Source organism: Bufo gargarizans, chromosome 3 (assembly GCF_014858855.1).
Source record: "Bufo gargarizans isolate SCDJY-AF-19 chromosome 3, ASM1485885v1, whole genome shotgun sequence".
Lineage (NCBI taxonomy): Eukaryota > Metazoa > Chordata > Amphibia > Anura > Bufonidae > Bufo > Bufo gargarizans.
This window is the reverse complement of record NC_058082.1, coordinates 107,820,217-107,842,129: the sequence shown is the minus strand read 5'-3', so window position 1 is coordinate 107,842,129 and position 21,913 is coordinate 107,820,217. Positions and strand designations below refer to the sequence as shown.

Below are 21,913 nucleotides of genomic sequence, written 5' to 3'. Positions count from 1 at the left end.
CCGAGGGAATAATCTTTGTGCAAATTTAAAGGTACCCTGCTGATCAAAATGGGTCTCTATATCTGCTTTTTGCGACCTGCACTCATTGATTGCTAACCGCCTTTTAGTGTTAGAATTAAGGCCTTTCACATTTAACGACATACACTTGACCATCATAAGTAGGATTGAAGAGGGATACTTGCTATATCCAGGTCGTTCTGCAGAGACCTCGTCGCATGCATAGTCACCACCTCGCACAGTAAGGGACGGCTATACCAAGGACATCTAGCTGTAAAGAACATAAAGGGAAAACACAAAAGGGAAAAAGGGGGAAACACAAGACATTGCACAGTTAAAGAACATAACCTTAAGGTAGTTGTAACATTGGACCATATTGTCCAGACAGGGATCAGTGAAACATAGCGAAAGTGATCTGGCTCAAATTGAAACCATCTCATAATCCCAGAAAAAAGAGGGATAAAGAGAGGGTTAAAGTACTCATCCCGTATGATAAGGTATGACTGAGTGTCCTCAAAAACACCGCCTGTAAAGGACAACTGAGTAATGGGCAGACCAACAATATCAATAAGGAAACCATACAGATTCTTGAAACACCAAACATGGTTTCTGAAAAAAGAGAGCAAAAACGCCGCACAGTAGCGGTCAGCAAAAAACAGGAGACGTGCAATGTATAGCACTACGCAGTACATTACTCAAGGGGGTGCATCACGGGGCTCCGCGTAAGATGGGGCATCTTGTGGAGGTGATCTTCGTCTCTTCTGTCGCACAGTCTGCCAGACTGGTTCCAGAGCAGGGTTCGGATCCTGTATTTCCCAGTCTGCAATAGAAGGCATCTCAACGTCCAAGGCTGAGCTGAAGGCTGGGAGGTCTGCATGCTGACGCAGGATAGATGTCCTGCCATTCTTAGACGCTATTAAGGCAAACGGAAATCCCAATCTATATGGAGTCTTCTTCTCTCTCAGGAAGTTCAATAAAGGCTGCAGAACTCTTCGTTTCTGAAGTGTCCACCAGGAGAGGTCCTGATATAGTTGGACGGTCTGTCCGTGAAAATCAATAGCTTTCATAGCTCTGGCTTTGGCCATTATATTCTCCTTTAGCTGAAAATCATGTACACAGCAGATCACGTCTCTCGGCTGTGCGGCAGAAGACTTGGGGCGAAGCGCCCTATGGGCCCGGTCTAACTTGATGACTTGTGGCGGCTGAGACCCCAAAATAGCGTTAAAGAGATCCGACAACATGTCTGGTAGATTTTCATCTGCATCCGACTCGGGCAAACCTCCAACACGAATATTATTTCTGCGCCCCCTATTATCCAAATCTTCCAAATGTCGGGTATTCTCCCTGATGACTTGGGACTGGGAGGTTATTATAGAATGTAGGTTAGCGACACTTCTGCGTGTGTCATCATGTTCTGCTTCCATAGAGTCCATGCGACCAGATAACTGCTTAAAATCTTGCCTAAGTGCTGATATTTCAGACTTACATGCGCTCCTGACCTCAGCAATCAATACTTTGAAGTCTGCCTTGGTGGGCAGATGTTGTAGCGTCTGGTGGAGAAGCGATGAGGATTGCGTGGAAGGCACGGACCCTTCTTCACCCTCGTCCATTGAATCTGATAAACGATCCCAGGCGACTGTGTCTCCCTCCCCCAATGTATGGCGACTTGCCTCATTAAGGTCCCCAGGGGGCTCACTCCAGTCGCGACGCCACTGCGATGGCGTAGCTGACTGTCTAGTGTGCTTGGGCGCTTGTTTAGGCGGCATAATGGCGGCGCACTCAGCCGCGCGCGCTCCGGCCTTATGGCGGGACCAGCAAAGTCTATGGGGCACCCCGATAGTCTGGGGGTGAATGCCTTCGCTGAAGGTGATAAAGCTAAGGGTTTAAGTCCCTGAGAAAGATAGCTCTCCTCCCTTGGAAGCGTGGGGCCTTTCAGCGGTGTCGCGGGCCCGCACTCACCAGAAGCGGAGGACACAGGTAGGCCGCACTCTGTGGACGTCTTCTCCGAGGATCGCCAGAGGTAAGAATCCAGCGTATTATTCGCTTTAGCAGAAACCTGGGAGCTGCTAGGGTGCTTGGGCTGCAGTCTTCTCCCCATGTTCTGCGATGAAGAAGCATAAAAGTCTCCTTTTCAAAGTGCAGGCGGCGGAGCTCAGCGTTCAAGCGGCCATTCCTGCAGACGCTCAGGCCACGCCCCCCCCCTTTTGTGGACTTTTATGGTCACTTAAAGTTTTTATGCAATCTTATATGTAAGATAATAAATCACTATGTATTTTAATTGTTGGTATATGCACACCTTGTATCTAATGATGTTCTGTGGAGAAATATGCCGAATCCTATGTACATCTTTATGTAATGATTTGGTGGAAAAACATGTGGTATCCCATGTATATATCTTTATGTAATGATCGTGGAATTCATTTTGGGCCTTTATATAATATATATAAATGACGGGGATGCACTTTGCATAGATGGGCCAGGTGACACTCACTCCCGTACCCAAGATGGTGCTCGCCGAGCGCGTCCTTCTGCGCAGCCACGGGCGTTCTGACGTGGTCGGGGCTCTGACGTAGGACGCTCTGTGCTCCAAGGAGTGCGGCCGTCTCGCGTTATCGCCGCAACCGCGTACGCATGCACCGGCGGTGCGCGGCGAGTCGCGTGCCACATACACAGTGATGCCAAGTATTTCAATCGGTACAGGTGAGAAATTGTGTCACCCAGCCCACTATTAGTTTAGCCAATATCTATTGGTCTAATGTATGATACTCCGCCCACTCTTTTGGCCATATATACCCGGCTACTTAACTGATACTATAACCCCTTGAAAAAGCTGATGGCGAAACGCGCATCGGGGCACAGTCTGACGGTGGTGTTGTAAATATCTGGGTCAGTATGCTATGCTTTATGCTAACCCTATGATATTGATGTATGGCAGTGTGCTTTGTATTGTCCGTGAGATTTAGGGTCGGAAGTTTGACTCTGTGACCTCTGCATACTGTGGACAGGACAGCACTTTTTGCATGCACGATTATATTATTCTATATGGATTTTTGTAACTCCAGAAGTACCTAATAAAATTGATGATTATTTAAATATATTTAGTGGTGGAGTTATGATTTGTGATTGCTTTTGATCTATATATCAAAGTTTTGGTTCTTTAAATAATAATCAGTCCCACAGACCCGGGCTATATAATCCTTACTGTCATGGTCTTACCTTCTTGCTGTTCTCCTTCGTTTGACATGTGCTGGCGGCCATCTTGGTTTCTGGGTTTCTTGTAGCCTCCCACCCTGCGGCTTCTCCTTCCCACTGGGAGGAGCTGGATGCCCAGCTCATATATATAGGAGGCCTGTGGCTTCAGTTCCTTGCTTGGTCCTCCTGTGTTCACATGCTTCTAAGACTGCTGCTTCTGGTTCCTGATCCTGGCCTCGTCTGACTACCCCGCTGGTTCCTGATCCTGGCTTCGTCTGACTACCCTGCTGGTTCCTGATCCAGGCTTCGTCTGACTACCCTTCTGGTTCCTGACCTCTGGCTACGCAAGACCCTGCTTCGGTTTAGCCATCCGTTTGGACTTTTGCTTACAGCTTGATTTTCAATAAAGCCTTCTATTTCCACTTATCTCTTGTTGTACGTCTGGTTCATGGTTCCTTGACACTTACATGTTTCTCCTACATTCGGAGGGGGTGGAGAGACCTTTCCTTACTTTGCACCCATTTCATATAATTGTATTGAGATGGAGGCAGAGCAAAACTTTCCCCAGGACTGGCTGAACTGAACCGTGAAGGACTTATGTCTATGCACAACTCCCTTCTCAACTGTCTGTTAGTATTATCCCTTAAAACAGTTCCTTGCGTTCACCAGTTTTGGGTTAGTGGGTCATCCAGGACACACACAATAAAGTTAGTACATTTGTCAATAGTATCATTTGCTGCTTACCTTCAGCATAAAAATTACTTAATGCTGCATAAAATCATAACATAACAGAAAGCATAAGAAAGCGACAGAAAAGAAGCAATAGACAGGGGGTGACAAGAGAAATAAAGGTGCAGACTCTATTTGAATTCTTCCCAAAAGAATTCCTCTGGTAAATCCTTCCCTAAAGGATATATCTGATAAATACTTCCCTAAAAAATGTATCTGTTAGACTTGGCCAGTAGTCTATTTACAGTCTATCTTGCCTAAAGATAGACACCAGTGCTTTCATTCTATTTTGCCTAAAGATAGCTACCATTTCTTTCAGAGTGTCTAAAGCGGATTCAAAATAGAAGGAACAGAAAATTTTACGGAAAGTATCGGAATGTCCCCAGTCGTTTAGACAGGAATGTTCCGTTACTTACCGAATTCCTGTATTTTCTATTCCGCGGACAGAGCCCCCAACTGAAAGGGTATTTCCTTCTCAATGCACCTTGATTCCTTCCTTTGTCCCCGAAGACAGGCGCCTGAAGAACTTATTTCTCAATGACACATGCAGTATGATGTCAGAAACAGTTCTGTTTATTCCTTACAATACAGGTCTATATATACATCCATACATACATACAAGAACAGCTGCAGCTCTCATTATAATAATGCTGACTACGAGCATTTCCTTATACAGACAGAAGGTAAATGTAAATATAGTCACCCTCTAATATGATGTCACCCGACCTCCTGTCCTTCATACAGATCATACAGCTAATTCTATTTAACCCTTCAAGTATTAGATTTCAGAATTCCCCTCAGCAAAGAAGATTAGGCAACCATCTTATTCTCAAGCAATAATGAGCAAAACCTGAAGGATAAGGAAGAGATTTCATCCTATGGCTTTTTGCTATACAATATGGTTTGTTTTAGCGACTGAAATCCCCAAAAGTAAAAGGGTTTTTGCAGTACACCGCCCTGCAGGGTGAGGCGAATGGTGAGGTCACAGGGGAAGTTACTAACCGAGGGTGGTTGTAGTACTCAGTCTTTTGTATACCCATGGCAGACGTACAGCAGTGATGAAGAGGCTGGCACAGGGGACCTCTGGGGCACTCTGTATATAGGGACCAGGCCTGATGGTAGATGAGGTGCCCTGGATGTTGCAGGTGTTTTTAATGTGCTGGTGGCAAGATCCCTTTAAATTCGTGACGCCAGTGCCGGTAACAGTGGCACACCGATTTATGGTAGGAATAATTGAGGAACACGTTGTTGTGGTGAACCAAAACTTCCTTTTACTGGAAACAGTTAACTATTTACAGTCTTTTGGCAAAGTTCCATAAGTCAGTAGCAGTCACAAGCAGGCTTATACAAATGGCAGGCACAATGTTCTTGCAAGATACTCAGAGGTTTAAACACTTACAAATTAGGCTGCACTTTTCCTCAGAATCCTGTCTGTCTTTATCCCAAGGCCCGTATGCCCTAATGCTGGCTTTACCCTTGGTAGGGTAAACTTCCTCATGTATATATTTCCTTGCTTGAAGTAAAATCCTTCTGCCCTTCAGCCCTCAGGTTGGCTTTGGCTCTGCTCGGCTCTGGTTATGGGAACTTCAGGTTTCTCAGGAGGTAACTCTTCCCCTGGTGACAACTAGAAGCCTGGGCTGTCTAGCTGCATGTCAGGAGGTGGCCTTCAGCTCCTCTCTGGCTAAAGTGCACACTCTGTTCTCTGGCTCTACACAGACTCCTGACTACACAGACTCTCTTCCCTGAACAGGACCTGACTATTTATACTAAGGGTTCCCTAGCTCCCTCTATTGTCTAGGAGGATGAACTACACTCTAATAGGCCTGATACACACATAACAGGGAAGAATACACATAAAAGCATAGCAATATACATTAAAATGGACTGTAAAATACAATGCCACTGTTCCTCAGGAGTGGGAGAGCAATGTGGCCCAATTTACCCTTGTGTAGTGCCCACATTTACCTAGTGGGACACTACATTTTCTTATGTATTTCTAAGCTTAGAGTCCCTTAATATTTTTTATGTTGATGCTCATAGCAGATTTAGCTTCTATATAGCAGCACGAAGCAGCAGCGGTCGTCAAGGGAGGCATGCTGTATACTGTAATGTGATTGTACACTGCTGGCTCCACTACTGATGATTTGATCATATTTGAGCTTAGATGATCGCTCAGGAGAACACGAGGGGGTTAAGATCAAGCTATTGCATAAGCTCTTTGACAGATTTGACTGTAGATGGTGTTCTGCTGCCGGCCATGTACTTTGATATGTAAAATCTGCAGAAGCCAAACAGTTCAAAATGTTAAATAAATGCTTGCTGATTACAAAAAAAAAATGTTTTAACCAAAAAAACACATGCACTTAGTAAGAACATGTCTCCAAAGGTGTCCATAGCTGTTAAATCTATTTAGATTTAAAAAAAATTGCATTCAAGGCAGGCCATTCATTGTGTTGTTTTTTTATTAATCTCCTTTATCTTTACTGTTTGAATGAATTGTCCACTTATTTTAAACCAAAACTTTACAAAAGAGTGTCCTGACTTTTTTTTACATAAAAGAGAACAACATGCAGTAATATGTATACAGTCCCAGGCATATTGTAAGAGAAATATGATCTTCTGGTCTCTTCTTACTGATTACGCCCTACAATGCTGATGCACTTTGCCCCTTGGTATGCTGTCTTCTCACATATCTGCAGGATTCATCATCTCTACCAAAGGCAGGTAAAATGTACTTCAGCTGAGTTTTCTGTCATGGGGAGAACTACCAGGGTAACAGACAAGGCAGCTATTATGGAGCCCAGCAGCCAAGGGTGACCGGTAGTCAAAGAGGTCCATGTTGAAGTGCAATTACTGTGAAGAACAGTAAAGGTGAAAGAGGGCAGAGGGCAAGTGAATTCAGATCAACTGGAGACCAATGAAGGAAAGGAAAAAGAAAAATATGGGGAATGGGTGAAGACTGAAGACCAAAATGGTAATGAGCAGTGGTGTACATAGAGAAGTAAAGAGCCCCAGAGCAAGGATCAAACCAGGCCCCCCATACAGGACAGAAGGTTTCTGCCTAAACCCTTTTTTTAATGACCCTTGGGCCATTTTTCCACTGCCTCATATGCTTAAATGTGTTCCTTTAGATTTAGAGGGCAGAGTCCTGAACAAGTTTTCACCACCAGTAGGTGAATCCCACGAGGGCCCCTTCTTGCCCGGGGCCCCATAGAAGTTGCATGGTCTGCCGCTATGGTAGTTACGCCCCTGGTAATGAGCTTTTATGTCCTAAATTTACTTGCTGCTAAAGGTTGTCATAGTGGAATGTGGTGCCATTTGATGTTCTGCTGCAGTGTGCCATGGTTAATTTTTTAACCCCTGTTCATTGATAAAAATGTTGGCTGAATTTCATGTCAAAACCTCATATTTGGCTGATTGTCATTAATGTCTATCAAACTTTATTTTTATGGGATTTCTACTCTTTTGTGTTTTGTAATCTAATAATAACACACCCACTCCTACCAGCTTGCTTGTTGGCAGGTTCAGGCCCAGGACGAGAGGTAGGCAGAGCGGACAGTCACCTAGTACACCTTTTGAGAGTAGGGTGCGTATTATGGATCCTGCTATGCCTTTAAATTCCTAGGATATTTTAATTACAATGATGTCACACAGGCAAAGCCTTACTATTTACAGCAGCGTATTATAACTAGTTGGCGCTGTCCTGTAGAGTTGGGCAGCAGAGTATAGTATGGTGAGGTGGCCAGTTGTTCCTGTCTTGATAACTGCTATTGGATGATGTTTGAGGAACCAGAGATGGCTGGTTGGGTTAGCACATCTAATACCCTGCACTGGGCACCGAGAGTGTACAGTATGTGCCGCTCCTGAGAATGAGATCCACTTTTGGGACCTCATGTTTACCTAATTGTGCATGGCTGAACACCAGATATCACTATATTGGATAACTGGGCGCACACTCAATTGCGTAAACCTAAATAAATCTTATTTCATGTCCACAATTTTCCTGTGTTGGGTCAAAAATGAACCATTTTTATATCTCCCACAGATTGGTCCCATTCAAATAAATTCAGAAGTCTATGTAGATTTGTATCCATTACAAGAAAACATTTAGTGAGGAATCTGCTTCTAAAAGGTATTTATTCAATAAAATGTATTAAAAAAAGGTTTGTGTATTTTACAGTAGTGGGGAAACGAATCCTGTAATGCACACACTGCGCTAAACTACAACTTTCAAGTCTTTGCACTAAGCAGAATGTGTCCCGTACAGGTGACGTCAGAAGTGCTGATGTCTACTATAGCCTGCATACAGCAAAGGCACAGACGAGGTGGCTGAATACATAGCATACTGTTTTACGGAGGTAGGAACACTTCATATCTGTTCTACAGTCCGTCTCCCACACAGAGCTTTTAGTGAAGTAACTATGCAAAGTATTATCTATTTAAAGAGCATTTGTCAGATGGATCAACCCAATAAAACCAGGTATAATGCATGGTAGGGTTGATCATTCAGAGTAAAATGATGCCTTATTTATCTCTTTCCACTGTTTTGTTCCAAAATTATAATCATTTTTGTTAGCGTGCAAAATAACGTATTGGTGTCCTGGGGGGGATTGGAGGGGGGCTAGCCCCCTCAGAGCACCAGATCTTCACCGCCATGCACCTATGGCTGCTCTGACCTGTTCCTGGATTGACAGGCCCAGGCACCCCTGACCAGCGCACCCCGAGTTACACGCACCCTTGACCGCCGCACCCTGAGTTACACGCACCCCTGACTGCTGCATTCTGCGTTACAAGCAGAATAAGTAGTATTAGTTGCACACACCAACAACACCCACAAAGTTATTTCACAAAAGGGTGAAGAGTTTGGAGAAGTCAGGAGAAGTGAACAATATAGGACAACATAGCTGATTTGAAAAACATTCTCCAATTCAGCTCACTTTCCTATTCAGTTATGCTGTCCTAGATTGATCCCTTCTCCAAACTCTTCACCCTTTTGTGAATAAGCCTGTGAGCGTCTGTTCATTGGTCTTCTTTAGTGACATGTTTAACATATGGAATTATTTACAAAGCCCAGGTGTTTGCTGAAACTGCTTTAAACTATAAAGAAAAGTTTTCGAGAGTGTTTCTCTCTTTCTCAGGTCTGAAGCAATACCGAGGAAGAAAGGAAAACTCTTGAAAGCTTGTCTATTAAGTATTAGGTTAGTACAATAAAAAGGTATCCCTGCATACCGCAATACTTTCGTATTTTGTAATCTTATTGATGTATACACTGAACAAAAATATAAACACAACACTTTTGGTTTTGCTACCATTTTGCATGAGCTGAATTCAAAGATCTGAAACATTTTCTACATACACAAAAGACCCATTACTGTAAAATATTGTTCACAAATCTGTCTAAATCTGTGTTAGTGAGCACTTCTCCTTTGCCGAGATAATCCATCCCACCTCACAGCTGTGGCATATCAAGGTGCTTATTAGACAGCATGAATATTGCACAGGTGTGCCTTAGACTTCCCACAATAAAAGGCCACTCTGAAATGTGCAGTTTGATCACACAGCACAATGCCACATATGTTGCAACGTTTGAGAGAGTGTGCAATTGGCATGCTGACTGCAGGAATGTCTACCAGAGCTGTTGCCCGTGCAATGAATGTTCATTTCCCTACTATAAGCCATCTCCAAAGGCGTTTCAGAGAATTTGGCAGTACATCCAACCGGCCTCACAACCGCAGACCATGTGTAACCACACCAGCCCAGGACCTCCACATCCAGCATGTTCATCTCCATGATCGTCTGAGACCAGCCACCCGGACAGCGACAGCAACAATCGGTTTGCATAACCAAAATTTCTGCACAAACTGGAAAGCATCTCATGGAAGCTCATCTGCATGCTCGTCGTCCTCATCAGGGTCTGGACCTGACTACTGTTTGTGGGCATATGCTAACATTCGATGGCGTCTGGCACGTTGGAGAGGCGTTCTGTTCATGGATGAGTACAAATTTTCACTGTTCAGGGCAGATGGCAAACAGCATGTGTGGTGTTGTGTGGGTGAGCGGTTTGCTGACGTCAATGTTGTGGATCGAGTGGCCCACGGTGACGGTAGGGCTATGGTATGGGCAGGTGTATGTTATGGACACGAACACAGGTGCATTTTATTGATGGCATTTTAAATGCACAGAGATACCGTGACGAGATCCTGAGGTCCATTGTTGTGCCATTCATCCGCGATCATCACCTCATGTTGCAGTATGATAATGCACAGCCCCATATTGCAAGGATCTGTACACAATTCCTGGAAGCTGAAAACATCCCAGCTCTTGCATGGCCAGCATACTCACCGGACATGTCACCCATTGAGCATGTTTGGGATGCTCTGGATCGGCGTATACGACAGCGTGTTCCAGTTCCTGCCAACAATATTCTGCAACTTCGCACAGCTATTGAAGAGGAGTAGACTAACATTCCACAGGCCACTATCAACAACCTGATCAACTCTATGCGACGGAGATGTGTTGCACTGCGTGAGGCAAATGGTGGCCACACCAGATACTGACTGGTTTTCTGACCCCCCCCCCCCCCCAGTAAGGCAAAACTGTGCACATTTCAGAGTGGGCTCTTATTGTGGGCAGTCTAAGGCACACCTGTGCAATATTCATGCTGTCTAATCAGCACCTTGATATGCCACACCTGTGAGGTGGGATGGATTATCTCGGCAAAGGAGAAGTGCTGTCACTAACACAGATTTAGACAGATTTGTGGACAATATTTGAGAGTAATGGGTCTTTTGTGTATGTAGAAACTGTTTCAGATCTTTGAGTTCAGCTCATGCAAAATGGGAGCAAAACCAAAAGTGTTGCATTTATATTTTTGTTCAGTGTACTTATTTAGTATTTTTCAGTAGTATGATTAAGTGGTGAAAATGATTAGTGCTCCCCCCCCCCCATTTTTGACTGTGATATCTTATGTGCCCCCCTATATATTGTTCCTAGAGTCGCCACTGGAAACAGATAAACAGACTGTGTTGTGCTGTTTTTTGAAAATCCCATACAAGTAAATGGGTGTTATGGACACAGTGGAGCAGAACTGTCTCTGTGACTTATGGAAAAATAATGATAACACCAATATTTCTGAACATATTCAGGTTTCCCATTGAGCCCTGCGATGGCGAGAGAAGGATCTATTCTACAAAGAGAAACAGGGGATGAATTTTTAAAAGAGGCTTTCAAGATAGTAATGGAGGAAGCTGTGCAGAATGCTACAGATAGGAATCATAAGGTAAAAACTATATTCGGTATGGAAAATACTGCATGTTATACAGACGACCCATTGTATTACATTCACTTGACTGAAAATGATGAGGGATACCTTATTACAACCAAGATTATACAGTGTGCCATTTTCAATACAGGTGTCTTGTTATGTGGCAGAGGGGACACTTGGTCTTCTCAGGCACCAGCACCCAAGTCTGACTGCTACTTCTGCACCTCCCAGTGGTGTAGCTAAAGGCTCATGGGTCCTGCTACAAGAGTTCAGCTTGGGCCCCCCTTCCCTCGGTGCTTTGTGGTCAGGGGCAGGGAAACACGTAGCCTTTATGCAAAAATTGAACACCCCCTTCCCATGCCAAATTCTTGACCTAACTTCTTCCCTCCAGCCAGAGGTGTAACTTGAAAAGCATGCACTTCCTATAATACCGGTGTCTTCTTATGTACTACAAGGGTCTGTGGGTCCCCTCAGGCTCCTGGGCCCAGTAGCGACTGCTACCTCTGCACCCCCTATAGTTACCGCCTTGACACCCCCTATAGCCACGCCTATGATTACAATATCTTACGGCTTGTTCACACATCTTTTTTTTTTTTGCTACGAAGTTTCAGCATGGACACCTGCTCAAAAATTCCATCAGCAGCCGTGTGAGTGCTGAAGATCCGGGAGTGGCAAATTAAAGCCTCGCCAAAAAGGGACATGTCTCTTCTTGGCATGGTGTGCAGATATCCGCCACTTGAAGCCCCGGAGGCTGTCTGCTCATGGCTTAGCTCCATTGAATTGGACCTGTTCACAGCATTCAGGGAGAACAACTGTGGCAGAAACCATGGCGGTTTCTTCTGTGGGTAGCTCATTTAAATCCCCCATGTGAATGTACCCTAATACTGTATACTGGAATAAATGGTTACTTTTAGCAAAAGTTTTGGCCATTTAGTTGATTTAGTCACCAACCATGAGCTGTAATTTTGTTATTTTGGGGCAGCATGGTGGTTCAGTAGTTAGAACACTGTTGCCTCATAGTGCTGAGGCCCTTAGTTCAAATCCAAACAAGGGCAACATTTGCGTGGTGGTTGTATGTTCTGGATTTCTTCATGACACTTCAATTTACCTCCATACTCATAACGTACTGATATGTTATTTCAGAAATTAGACTTTGACCCCCAAAAGGAACAGGGACTGACTGATGTGGGTGATAACCATCACTGTACATCGCTGTGGAATATGTAAGCACTATATAAATAATAAATTGAGTTTTGGTCAATGTTCTCTGCTTCTCTTGACATTATAGGTCTGTGAATGGATGGAACCAGAAGATTTAAAAAGAGTTCTCGATTTAAATCTACGGAGTGAAGGAGAACCTCAAGATGTTTTGTTGGGTTACTGCAAAGACATCATCAGGCTAAGCGTTAAAACAGGTTTTTCTGATGAACTCTGGTTTATGTATCTGTTATGGGATTGGATAATTGTTTGATGATGATATAAATTTAGTATGTTTATTAGGCTAATATAACTTTTAGGACACCCACGATTCTTCAATCAGCTCTTCTCAGGGTTAGACCGTCATGCTTTGACTGGCAGGATCATAAGTGAGGCTTTGAACACCAGTCAGTAAGTGACAGTAAATCTTGCTTTTGTGTCAAATGGGGCATTCTCCAATATAAATATATATATGTTGTGAGTGATGTAGAGATAGAGGAAGGATCAGAAATGTAAGTGCTTAAAATATGATTCCTCGACTTGAAATTTGCTTCAGTTAACCATGTCCATGCCGATCAGCCAATCATTTGCTGCTGTGATGATTCACCTCAGGCAGTGATTGGCTGAGTGGCAGGAAGTGGAACACAGCTGGAACCCATGCACTGTTGGAATGGCTGTGAATTGGTCAGTTCAGTATATGGGTTTTTTAACCATTAGCTATTTTGCACCAAAATACCCCTTCATTACCCACTTGTAATTTTTCATCCAAATAGGATAAAAAAATGTATGCTAATTGATTTTATAAAATATCTTTATAGCGTTTTTTTTTTTTTTTTTTACTAGTCTGATGGCGCCTGGACCTTGTAAAACACACCAAAATTTGTCAGATTTATGGTGCATAATGTCACATCAAGTTTTACATCTATTTATGAAGAAAATGTAGCAAAAATAATAATTCACTGCACCTAGCCTGTCTGGAAAGGTGGTGTGCAACAAAGTGCACCAAAATGTTTGCACAAAATTTTGACATGAAGCAGTGTAACTAAAAGTTGATGTAAAGTTAGACAAAAGTGTCCAGTCATGCACAAAATTTATCATCTAGCCCGAGCCACTGTGTAAATTTGACATATCCTCAGATGACCTGTCTAATTTAACCCCTTAAGGACACCGCCATATATTTTACCTTTAGGACCAGGCGATTTTTGCAAATCTGACCAGTGTCACTTTATGTGGTGATAACTTTAAAATGCTTTGATTTATCCAGGCCATTCTGAGATTGTTTTTTCATCACATATTGTACTTCATGCCACTGGTAAAATGGAGTAAAAAAAAAATGTATTTTTATTTATACAAAAGAATACCAAATTTACCCAAAATTTGCAAAAATTTGAAGTTTTTGAAAAAGTAGCAAATTTCCAAGTTTCAATTTCTCTGCTTCTACAATACATAGAAATATCTCCAAAAATAGTTATTACTTCACATTCCCCATATGTATACTTCATGTTTGGATCATTTTGGGAAATGATTTTTTATTTTTTGGGGATGTTACAAGGCTTAGAAGTTTAGAAGTGTAGTAGTTTGTGACGCCAATTGCAGCTTGCGGAGGTACTGTAGCAGGGCCCTTTAAGATGTTATAACTCACGTACCAGGTGAGGAATGCCAGAGGGGGATAATGTCTCTGTGTAGCAGATATGGTAGTGTCAACGGTGTCTCCTACCTTGGTACGGCTGGATGCCTGGATCCCTGCTCACTTGCAATAAATTGAGTGTAGTCAGTAGGAGTAATGATGGAATTATTGAGATCCATACAGGAGATATAATCCAACTTGTTGCAATAGTCTTTTTGGGTCCCAGCAGGTATTGGCAATATGTGGCAGGAATTTACATCTATTCTGCTTCTTGTCATATGCCTAAAGAGTCTGGCAGGTATTTATATTCTGCTCTGTCTGAATTCTGCTTGTAGTGGGCCTGACTAGCTGAGGACGAATTTGGCTTCTCCTAGATTCTGGATATGTACTCACAGGACTGCTCGCAGGGAATGATGTCGTCTGGAGATCTGAAGTTCTGGAGGTTGTTGCTTGCTTGTCAACCAGCTGAGGTAGATGACTCAGGCTGGGAAGATGGATCCCTGCCTCAGCCGAGGCGGGATCCAGGGTTGGGATCCCTGGTTCTGGGAACTCCTACCAACACAACCTACCCCAGCAGGGGGTGGCTGGTACACTGACTACACTTCCTTCTCCTCCTCATGAGACAGGACATGGGAACATCCCACTTCTGCTCACACAGGGGAGCCTAGACTGGAATGGACTATTCCAGACTAGATATACTAACCTATCCTTGGTCTTCTTACATATTGCTGCCACCTGCTGGCGGACAGGGAAATTACAGCAAATACATAATACAAGCCTGGAGTACAAGTACAAGTACATATACAGGAAAATGCAAAGTTAGATTACACAGGATGATAAGAAGTATGCACCTGACATGTTGTAGCAGGGAGACAGAGTTTAGTGACATACTCTGGGATGTTACATAAGCAAATCTTGATTTTTTTTTGAAATTTATAATAAAAAACACATTTTAAGGACCAGTTCAGGTCTGTAGTCACTTTGTGAGGCTTACGTAATAGAAACCACCCGAAAATGACCCCATTCTAGAAACTACACCCTCAAGGTATTCAAAACTGATTTTACAAACGTTGTTAACCCTTTAGGTGTTCCACAAGAATTAATGGAAAATAGAGATACAATTTCAAAATTTCACTTTTTTGGCAGATTTTCCATTTTTATATTTGTTTTCCAGTTACAAAGCAAGGGTTAATAGCCAAACCAAACTCAATATTTATGGCCCTGATTCTGTAGTTTACAGAAACACCCCATATGTGGTCGTAAACTGCTGTACAGGCACATGGCAGGGCGCAGAAGGAAAGGAATGCCATACGGTTTTTAGAAGGCAGATTTTGCTGGACTGGTTTTTTGACACCATATCCCATTTGAAGCCCCCTGATCCACCCCTAGAGTAGAAACTCCAAAAAAGTGACCACATTTTAGAAACTACGGGATAGGGTGGCAGTTTTGTTGTTACTAGTTTAGGGTACATATGATTTTTGGTTGCTCTATATTACACTTTTTGTGAGGCAATGTAACAAGAAATAGCTGTTTTGGCAGTTTTTTTTATTTTTAATGGTATTCACCTGAGGGGTTTGGTCATGTGATATTTTTATAGAGCATGTTATTACGTACACGGTGATACCTAATATGTATACTTTATTTATGTATGTAAGTTTTAAACAATTATTTCATTTTTGAAACAAAAAAAAATCAAGTTTTAGTGCTTCCATAGTGTGAGAGCCATAGTTTTTTTTTAGTTTTTGGGAGATTATCTTGGGTAGGGTATGATTTTTGCGGGATGAGATGACGGTTTGATTGGCACTATTTTGGGGTGTGTATGACTTTTTTATCGCTTGCTATTACAATTTTTGTGATGTAAGGTGACAAAAAATTGCTTTTTTTACACCGTTTTATTTCTTATTTTTTACGGTGTTCACATGAGGGGTTTGGTCATGTGATATTTTTATACGCGGCGATACCTAATATGTATACTTTTTTGTAATTTACTTAAGTTTTACACAATAACAGCTTTTTTAAAACAAAAAAAAATATGTTCCATATTCTGAGCCATATTTTTTTTATTTTTTTTGGGGGGGCTATTGTCTTAGGTAGTGGCTCATTTTTTTCGGGATGAGGTGACGGTTAGATTGGTACTATTTTGGCGGGCATACGCCTTTTTGATCGCTTACTGTTGTACTTTTTGTGATGTAAGGTGACATAATTTTTTGTTTTTACGGTGTTCATCTGAGTCATGTCATATGTTTATAGAGCCGGTCGATACGGACGCGGCGATACCCAATATGTCTATTTTTTTCTTTTACTTTATTTGGGGGAAATTACGTTTTAGTTTTTTTTTAACTTGAAACTTTTAATTTTTTGGGGGGGGAAGCTTAATTTTTTTTATTTATTTTTTGTCCCACTTTGGGACTTCAACTTTTGGGGTCTGATCCACTTTACAATGCATTCCAATACTTTTGTATTGGAATGTATTGGCTGTATGAGTAATACAGTGTGTATTACTCATACAGCTTCCAGCCTGTGAGATCCAGGAGGCTGGATCTCACAGTCTCGTCACCTGCCTTCCATGCTATCGCACTGCCTTCCATGCTATCGGGTCCCTCTTACAGCCACACGGGGACCTGATGGCACCTCCCACCGCCGCCGCAACCTCCAGTAAAAGCTGCAAACCGCAGGTCTGAATTGACACGGGACCCCCACGCACATTGACCCAAGGTGCCTAATCAATGATTTGAGCAGGCACCTTGTTCCGATCACCGCCCACTGGGCGGCGGTGATCGGAACTACACAGGACGTACAGGTACGCCCTGTGTCCTTAAGTACCAGGACATCAGGGAGTACCTGTACGCCCTATTTCCCTAACAGGTTAAAGGAGTTTTCCAAGTGTATAATATTGATGGCCTGTCCTCAGGATAGGTCACTAATATAACATCGGTGGGGATCTGACATCCGACACTCCGCTGCTCCGGAGAGTAACACAGCTCCTCACAGCTTGCCAGGCACAGCACAGTTCACTGGATAGCAGCTCTGCTTGGTACTGCACTCAGCTGTGCGTAGGCCATGTGACCAATAAACGCAATGTCAATGGCCTAGGAAGAGGCCGCAGTGCTCACCAGAGCATCACGGTCTCTTCAAACAGCTGATTGGGAGGTGAAGGAATTTCTGACCCAGCTGATCTGATAGTGATGACCTATGCAGAGGATAGACCATCAGTATCAAAATCTCGGACAACCCCATTAAGATGTACAGTATATATTGTAAACAGGATTAGTACCTCTGCCCCAGTGCTCTAAATCTCATGCACAGACGTTTGGACAGATTTATTAATCCTTTCTAATATTTAGTCAGCATAAACAAAGACTTGACAGTCTGAAAATATGACAAATTTATCACAGTAGCTGATGTTGCATGACGCATTTGGTGCATTTCTTTGGACACCTTGGCCCAGATTTACTACTCTTATAAATGTGTAGTTTAGAAAGGCTGTCTAGACCTGCACCAGATTTATCACAGGGGCTCAGGCTGGATGATAAAGTTTGGTGCAGGGATAGACACTTTTCTATGACTCTTTACCAAATATTGATTGGCTTACTTTGAGACAGAATTTGAAGCCAAAATTGTGCTGCAATTTTGACACATCTGACGCCATGCCCCCTTACCATTAATGGGGTTCTCCGAAAATTAAGAAATTGAAAATATTTAAATATTACTTTATTATAAATGCACTGCCTGTCCCAAAAGAAAGTCACCACCCAAATAAAAAAGGTCACACACTCTAATATTTCGTTGGACCGCCTTTAGCTTTGATTACGGTACGCATTCGCTGTGGCATTGTTTCAAAAAGCTTCTGCAATGTCACAAGATTTATTTCCATCCAGTGTTGCATACATTTTTTTTTTTTTTTTTAATTGTTTATTTTATTGATTTTTTATCAATGAAAAAATAGTACAGGTACATTGTCTCATTGCACATTCGTAAGAGGCGATACAGGTACAATATTATGCTGCATAACGTCAATATCAAAAATGCACATTAGTATACAAAACATACATTTTGCATCTGAAGCCAGTAAACGCATTAAGAGCTGAAACAACAAAAGGACAAAGGACAATTACAACGACACGACACATGGGGGAAATTATAGGAAGGGGGAAGAACAACAAGCTAACCGATAACCAAAGGTCTATTATTGTAAGTGATCAAAAGCGTCATCCCATGTTTGCCAGATCTTTGTAAATCTATCGACTGAGTTAGTAATACATGCAGTTAAGTATTCCATTTTCCTAACTTCCCTTACACTATTTATGAGGTCCATTCGGGTAGGCGCGTCTGCCCTCAACCAAAACCTCGCAATTAGGCGTCTGGCCGCCATTAACACCTGAAGGACTAAAAGGAGGAATTGTTTTTTTAATGACATTTTTGGCATATTCAATAAGTAAAAAAAAAGGTGTAAAAGGAAAACGAATTGCGAGGAGTTGAAAAAAGACAGACTCCACCATTCTCCAAAAGGGCACAATCACAGGACATTCCCAGAAAATGTGGAGGTGGGTCCCCTCACCTATCATACACCTCCAACATCTATCAGAGATATCTTGGCTAAAGTGTTTTAATAGCTGTGGGGTATGATACCAAAACATAAGCACTTTATATGTGTTTTCCCTATATGTGACACATGAGGACGACTTCGCTGCCCGTTCCCATATCTGTTTCCATTCTGCATATGCTATAGGATGGCCTAGAAGTACTTCCCATTTAGTCATGTAGGAGTGACTGACAGAGGAGGATGAGAGGATAAGATAAATGTCTGAAATGAGACCCTTCGTTGTAACAGTCAATTTACATAGTTTCTCAAATGGCGTAGGGGTTGACACCTTCGTTCAGTGAAAGAGGTCCGAAAAAAAATGGCAAATCTGCATATATTGATACCTATAAGACTCCGGTAATTGATGGAAGGAACGTACCTCATCAAATGAGAAAAAGCCCAGAGTCCTATAGTTTATAACATCCGCAAATCTGAACAGTTTCCTGGGAAACCATGTTTTAAGAAAAGCTGTGTGCATACCCAACTGAAATAGTGGGTTATACAGAAAGGAGATCATAGAAGATTTTTCCGATGCAAGTGAGAACAGTCTGTTACATCTCAACCATATGTTACATGTAAAAGACATAGGGCCCAATAGCTCAGGTCTAAGTGAAGGTTGCAGGGAGTACCAAATGAGTGAATTCGGATGTACAGGGGCTATCCATAACTTCTCTATTTCCATCCATCTGGAGTACGCATACATATTGGACCAGGCTGGCAGTCTTCTAAGGTGTGTAGCCCAGTAATATTTTTTAATATTTGGAACTGCTAATCCACCTTGAGTTTTGGGTGACATTAAAATTGAGCAAGCTATGCGATGCCTCTTTCCATTCCAGATGAACCTGAATATACATGACTGAAAATCACGCAACTCCTTCTCAGGGACAGGAATTGGGAGAGTCTCAAACAAATACAGTAATTTAGGCAAGATATTCATCTTAACCGATGCTATACGGCCCAATAAGGAAATGGGAAAAGGCATCCATTTAATCAGTAAGGCCTTGAGTTCTCGGAACATAGATGGAAAATTTTGAGCATACAACGAGTAATAAGTAGGGGTTAAGTTGACCCCCAAATACCTCAAGGACGTTTCCGTCCATTGAAAATTAAAGCTGGATTTTAAGGTGGTCAAAATATCAGGGGCTAGGTTAAGAGGGAGAGCCTCCGTTTTTGTGGTATTAATTTTATAACCGGACAATCTACCATAAGTCTCTAGTAATTTAACCACCTCCGGACCGCCTAACGCAGATGTGCGGTCCGGAGGTGGCGGCCCTGCGCAGAGTCACGCATATATGCGTCATCTCGCGAGGGCCGGGATTTCCTGTGAACGCGCGCACACAGGCGCGCGCGCTCACAGGAACGGAAGGTAAGCGAGTGGATCTCCAGCCTGCCAGCGGCGATCGCTCGCTGGCAGGCTGGAGATCCGAATTTTTTAACCCCTAACAGGTATATTAGACGCTGTTTTCATAACAGCGTCTAATATACCTCCTACCTGGTCCTCTGGTGGTCCCTTTTGTTAGGATCGACCACCAGAGGACTCAGGTAGGTCAGTACAGTCGCACCAAACACCACACTACACTACACCCCCCCCCCCCGTCACTTATTAACCCCTTATAAACCCCTGATCACCCATGATCACCCCATATAAACTCCCTGATCACCCCCCTGTCATTGATCACCGCCCTGTCATTGATCACCCCCCTGTCAGGCTCCGTTCAGACGTCCGTATGATTTTTACGGATCCACGGATACATAGATCGGATCCGCAAAACGCATACGGACGTCTAAATGGAGCCTTACAGGGGGGTGATCAATGACAGGCGGGTGATCACCCATATACACTCCCTGATCACCCTCTGTCATTGATCACCCCCCTGTCATTGATCACCCCCCTGTAAGGCTCCATTCAGACGTCCGCATGTGTTTTGTGGATCCGATCCATGTATCCATGGATCCTTAAAAAATCATGCGGATGTCTGAATGGAGCCTTACAGGGGGGGTGATCAGTGACAGGGGGGTGATCACCCTGATCACCCCCTGTCATTGATAACCCCCCTGTAAGGCTCCATTCAGACGTCCGCATGTGTTTTGTGGATCCGATCCATGTATCCATGGATCCGTAAAAAATCATGCGGATGTCTGAATGGAGCCTTACAGGGGGGGTGATCAGTGACAGGGGGGTGATCACCCTGATCACCCTGATCACCCCCTGTCATTGATAACCCCCCTGTAAGGCTCCATTCAGACGTCCGCATGTGTTTTGTGGATCCGATCCATGTATCCATGGATCCGTAAAAAATCATGCGGATGTCTGAATGGAGCCTTACAGGGGGGGTGATCAGTGACAGGGGGGTGATCACCCTGATCACCCCCTGTCATTGATAACCCCCCTGTAAGGCTCCATTCAGACGTCCGCATGTGTTTTGCGGATCCGATCCATGGATCCGTAAAAATTATACGGACGTCTGAATGGAGCCTTACCAGGGGGATGATCAATGACAGGGGGGTGATCCGGGAGTCTATATGGGTGATTACCCCCCTGTCATTGATCACCCCCCTGTCATTGATCACCCCCCCCTGTAAGGCTCCATTCAGACATTTTTTTTGGCACAAGTTAGCGGAAATTTTTTGTTTGTTTTTGTTTTTGTTTTTTCTTACTAAGTCTCATATTCTACTAACTTGTGTCAAAAAATAAAATCTCACATGAACTCACCATACCCCTCACGGAATCCAAATGCGTAAACATTTTTAGACATTTATATTCCAGACTTCTTCTCACGCTTTAGGGCCCCTAAAAAGCCAGGGCAGTATAAATACCCCACATGTGACCCCATTTCGGAAAGAAGACACCCCAAGGTATTCGCTGAGGGGCATATTGAGTCCATGAAAGATTGAAATTTTTGTCCTAAGTTAGCGGAAAGTGAGACTTTGTGAGAAAAAAACAAAAAAAATCAATTTCCGCTAACTTATGCAAAAAATAAAAAATTTCTAGGAACTCGCCAGGCCCCTCATTGAATACCTTGGGGTGTCTTCTTTCCAAAGTGGGGTCACATGTGGGGTATTTATACTGCCCTGGCTTTTTAGGGGCCCGAAAGTGTGAGAAGAAGTCTGGGATCCAAATGTCTAAAAATGCCCTCCTAAAAGGAATTTGGGCCCCTTTGCGCATCTAGGCTGCAAAAAAGTGTCACACATCTGGTATCGCCGTACTCAGGAGAAGTTGGGGAATGTGTTTTGGGGTGTCATTTTACATATACCCATGCTGGGTGAGAAAAATATCTTGGTCAAATGCCAACTTTGTATAAAAAAATGGGAAAAGTTGTCTTTT

General features: G+C 43.1%; 1 protein-coding gene across 1 annotated transcript in view; it reads left to right on the top strand.

The window, feature by feature from the left end:
- Positions 1-11,083: 11,083 nt before the first annotated feature.
- Positions 11,084-21,913, top strand: part of CSAD (cysteine sulfinic acid decarboxylase) — a 74,061-nt gene continuing 63,231 nt past the window's right edge. Inside the window, exons 1-3 of the mRNA XM_044285495.1 lie at positions 11,084-11,197; positions 12,471-12,597; positions 12,700-12,790. Coding sequence (XP_044141430.1) covers positions 11,084-11,197; positions 12,471-12,597; positions 12,700-12,790 — 332 coding nt within the window. The remainder of the gene's footprint in view (positions 11,198-12,470; positions 12,598-12,699; positions 12,791-21,913) is intronic.